Genomic DNA, 4832 nt, shown 5'->3' on the forward strand with positions numbered 1-4832 from the left:
TCACATTATTTTGTCAATCACTGAATATCAAGTCTTGGAATATTCATTATATGATTCTGACTCCTCATTAATAATTGTGACGAAACGAAGATTTATATATTCCATATATTATTACATATTAAATTTGAAATATACTAATATCTTATTACACCACTTTACACTATTCCATTGGGTGTACACTATCCAAAAGTACATCCTGTATCACTTTACATCTAATTGATCCCAAACCTGTATAACAACGATTACATAGGTGCAACCATAAAAACAACCTATATGGTATATTGCACTTCTTTGGGTATATACCATCCGAAGTTCTCCTGCCTCACACTACGCCTATTTATATATACACCCTCCAAATAATACATTTAGATGTTATCTTATGGCATAAATATGACTCACTAACAATCACCAACTTCGTAACACATCCCATTGGATATTCATGTTTCACATTATGAATCTGAATTAGATGATTTAGATTATACTTTCTCTAATTTTAGCGATAGTTTAAAGAGAACACGTCTAATAAATTGTAACATAAGTGATCAAATCAACAGGATAACAAATAAAAGTGAAGAGAGGAGAATATATATATATATATATATATATATATATATATATATATATATATATATATATATATATATAAGTTGGAGTTAAAGCTTAATAGGTCAAAGGATGATGTTATTTATCTTAAGAGATACAATTTAGCACTTTTAAAAAAAAGGAATATTTTCAATTTAATTGTGAAGCAGTTTTTTTTTATTATTACTCAACTGCATCTTGATTGTTAAATAGGTAAAAATATACACAAAATGATTTTACCCTTTCTCGAATCAAAAGAGGATGAAATCGAAGCAGAGTTTTATAAGTTTGAATCCATTGTGTCCTCTGATGATGTTTTCGACTCTTAAAGAATCGGACTTGACAAAATTGAAGCTTATATTCAGTCCAAGGAACATAAGAATATGTTAAAACAAATGTGGGATGAAAATGATAAAGAACAAATTAATTTAATACTGTGCAAAAATTTGACTCATTGTGCACAAAATTGAGTTCAAAAAATACTTTTGACGCTGAAAAAGTTTCTGGATTTGACAAAAGTGACATGAGTGAGAAATCAAAGCGTTTCTGGAATTCTAAAAATTCCAATTATGTTAACCTAGAAAGATCTGCAAATCAAAATGCGAAATCATCTCCAAATCCGAAACCTAAATCATTTTCAAAGCCAAAGTCTGCACCTCCATTGGTTTCAAAATCCAATGGTTTTCCAAAACCATCATTTTCAAAACAAAGGATACCTTTGGAAAAGATAAAACCCAATTTTTCTCCGAAAACAAATGTTTCAAAATCTAACAACACATAAAAGGATGTTAATGGATAAAATAAAGTGGTTTCGGAACCAGAGATTTCTCTCGACGAATTTGAAGCAAACTTGAAAATGGAGAAAAAGGCTTTTGAAAAGAAGATGGATGAAAAACACAAGGATATTATTCAATGAAAAACAATTCCTATTGAGGTTAATCTTTATGATAATAAAATGAAGGTTTTTAAAATAGTAAGAGAAGAGAATAATGTTTTGCTCAAAAGAACCTTATGGGTTGATACGAATACTACTTTTCTAGTTTATAAGAAAACCTCACAATGACCCAAGAAAGTTTGGGTTCCTAAATCTCTCTGGATTTTGTAGGTAATGTGTGACAAACAATACGACTCAGAATGGTACATCGACAGTGATTGTTGGCGTCACATGACAGGAAGGAGAGAAGAGCTGAGGGAATTCCGATCGTTGAACGACGGTGGCAAAGTAAAGTTCGAAAATAATGCCACAGGAGAAATCAAAGGATACAACATGATTACGAATGGAGAATTCTCCATTCGGAAGGTAGCCTATGTAGAAGGCATGCAACATAACCTGATAAGTGTTTCTCAACTGGTTGTAGGTACAGATATGAAAGTATCATTCGATGATGAGGGATCAGAAATCATTGAGAAGAAAACAAAGGCAGTGCTTCTGAAATCCAAAAGAAAGGGATAAATATTTCCTTTGAACATAAAACCGATCACCGGAAAGCCTTCCATTTTCCTATTTACGAAAGCATCTTCGGATGACAGTTGGCTATGTCACCGAAGGCTCTCGCATCAGAATTTTAAGGACATCAACAAACTTGTACTTGCCGATCTTGTATGAGGACTCCCTCTTCTGAAGTTTGAGAAGGAACATCTGTGTGCTGTGTGCGAGCTGGGAAAGCAAAGTCGCAAAAGTCACTCGACTATTGTAAACACCAAAGTAATCGAGCTGGCTAGAAATTTTACATATTGATCTTTATGGCCCATCTGCCATCGAGAGCGCATTGGTGGTAACAAGTATATTCTAGTTATAGTTGACGATTTTACAAGATTTACATGGGTTTATTTTCTTAGATAGAAATCAGATGCAACTTCTAAACCAAAGGACTTCATCAAGCAGATCGAGCTCAAATTGTGAAAACCCATTCGGAATGTATGTAGTGATAACGGTTCTGAATTTAAAAACCAAGTGTTTGAAGAATTCTTGACTGAAAGAGGAGTCTCTGACAACTTCTTTGCACCTTACACTCCTCAACAGAATGGTGCCGTTGAAAGATGAAACCGATCTCTTTGCGAAGCTACAAGGAATGTGTTATCATTTGCGAACCATCCACTTTACTTCTGGGCTGATGCTATAGGAACTGCCTATTTCACTCATAATCGCTCTCTAATTAATTAGAGATTCCTTATCACTCCTTATGAGATTTTAAATAAACAAAAACCTAATGTTAAGTTCTTTCATGTCTTTGGTTCTAGGTGTTTCATATTCAATTCCAAAGAGCAACGGAACAAATTCGATGTAAAAGTTGGCGAAAGGGATCTTTCTAGGGTACTCTCTTAATTCTAAGACATATAGGGTTCTGAACAATAAATCCAAAAGGATAGAAGAAACCTATTATGTCATGTTTGATGATAACTTTCTCAAGAAGTATCAGAAGACTAATTGTCAAGATGAAGAAATCTTTCCTTCAACAAATCCGATGACTATTCCTATTTTAAATATTTATGAGGAATTCATGGATTTTTTGATGAGCTCAAAAGGCTATTTCTTTGGAATCAAATGCCCCAGATAATAAGGAAGATGAATTCTAGAAAATCATTGATGATGCTGCCAAAGATCTAGGAAATGATCCACCAGTTCTGAAGGATTCTGAAATTCCACCTTGCCTCAAGCTTCTAATGATCCAGTTTAGGGGAGGGTTCTACTTCAACCTCGACAAAAGATATACCTGTTCAGGGGGAGTATTCAAATCCCAAAGTCAACATTGATATTCTAATCCATGGGGAGAATCTGATTCCAAACGTAGAGTCACATGCAAACTTCTAGGGGGAGAAGGAGAATGAAAATAACGACTCAGACGTTCAGTCGGAATTTAAAGATGTAAATGCCGAACTGGACCCAACCTACAATCAGAACTATCCGCCATTAGCCAAATGGACCAAAGATAATCCTAAATCCCAAGTGATTAGAGCAACTTCATCAGGAGTTCTTACAAGAGCTTAACAAAAAGCGAATCAAACTGCACTATTTGCAAAAATGGAATTTTTCATGTTTAATTTGTTCATCTCCAAAATTGAGCCTAAAACTATAAAGATTACTCTTGATCATTCCGTTTGGGTGCAAGTTATTAAGTATGAGATCAATGAGTTTGAGCGTAACAAAGTATGGAGATTGATTCCAACTCCAAAGGATTCATCTATGGTCGGATTTCAATGGGTGTTTCAGAATAAGATTGACAAGGAATGCAACATGATTCGGAACAATGCTCGACTGGTTGTGAAAGAATATTGCCAAGAGGAAGGTATAGACTATGAAGAAACATTCGCACCGGTTGCAAGATTGGAATCTGTTCAAATTTTTCTTGCCTATGCAGCGCATACAAACTTCGAAGTCTATCAAATGGACGTCAAATGTGCGTTTCTGAATAGTGAATTAGAAGAGACAGTCTACGTGGAATAGCCACTAGCTTTCGTGAATGAGAAATATCTAAATACTTGCTACAATTTGGATAAGGTTGTGTATGGTTTAAAACAAGCACCTCGTGCGTGTTATGAAACCCTAATTCGCTTCTTGAGACAATCCAAGTATAAACAAGGTTCGGTCGACCTAACCTTCTTTACTAAGAAAGATGGTGGCCATCTAATGATTGTCCAAATTTATGTTGATGATATCATTTTCGTATCCACTAATCCTAAATTAACAGTTGAATTCTGAAAATTGATGGAAACTAAATTTGAGATGAGCTCAATGGGTCCAATTAACTTTTTCCTTGGTTTAAATATTAGACAGACTTTGGAGGGCATATTCATCAACCAGGAAGCCTACACAAAGTCATTTCTTGCGAAATTTGGTATGTTGGGAGATTCAAAGGTCAATGTTCCTATGGCATTTGGAACGAAGCTTACACCATCCTTAGACAAAACAGTAGCGGATATGACTCTTTATCGACAAATGTTAGGGTCTTTAATGTACCTAACAATTAGTCGTCCAGATATCATGTTCTCTATTTTCTATTGTGCCAGGTTTCAGGCAAATCCACATGAACCAAATATGATTGCGGTAAAGAACATATTCCAAAAATGAACAACCTCTCTCTGAATCTGGTACCCTTCCAACCCTGGGTTCTTTATTCAAGCTTTCTCCGATGCTGGTCTTGGTGGATGTGGTATCGATCGTAAAAGCACTTATGGGGATGTCAATTTCTAGATGGCAAACTTGTCAGTTGGCAATCAAAGTAGCAGACATGTGTGTTCCTATCTACTAA

At 35.0% G+C, this 4832-nt stretch overlaps 1 protein-coding gene across 1 annotated transcript; it reads left to right on the forward strand.

Annotated features, from left to right (window-relative positions):
• Positions 1-3604: 3604 nt before the first annotated feature.
• LOC145095652 (putative mitochondrial protein AtMg00820) lies at positions 3605-4027 on the forward strand. The gene has a single exon (XM_079033493.1). The coding sequence runs from the start codon at positions 3605-3607 to the stop codon at positions 4025-4027; it is 423 nt and encodes a 140-aa protein (XP_078889619.1).
• Positions 4028-4832: the final 805 nt, after the last annotated feature.

The sequence above is a fragment of the Lactuca serriola genome, chromosome 3, assembly GCF_051521515.1.
Source record: "Lactuca serriola cultivar US96UC23 chromosome 3, Lser_US96UC23_V15, whole genome shotgun sequence".
Lineage (NCBI taxonomy): Eukaryota > Viridiplantae > Streptophyta > Magnoliopsida > Asterales > Asteraceae > Lactuca > Lactuca serriola.

Bases quoted from the DNA above. Each gene is read 5' to 3' on its own strand.
- LOC145095652 (XM_079033493.1), top strand. From the start codon at position 3,605: ATGGAATTTTTCATGTTTAATTTGTTCATCTCCAAAATTGAGCCTAAA.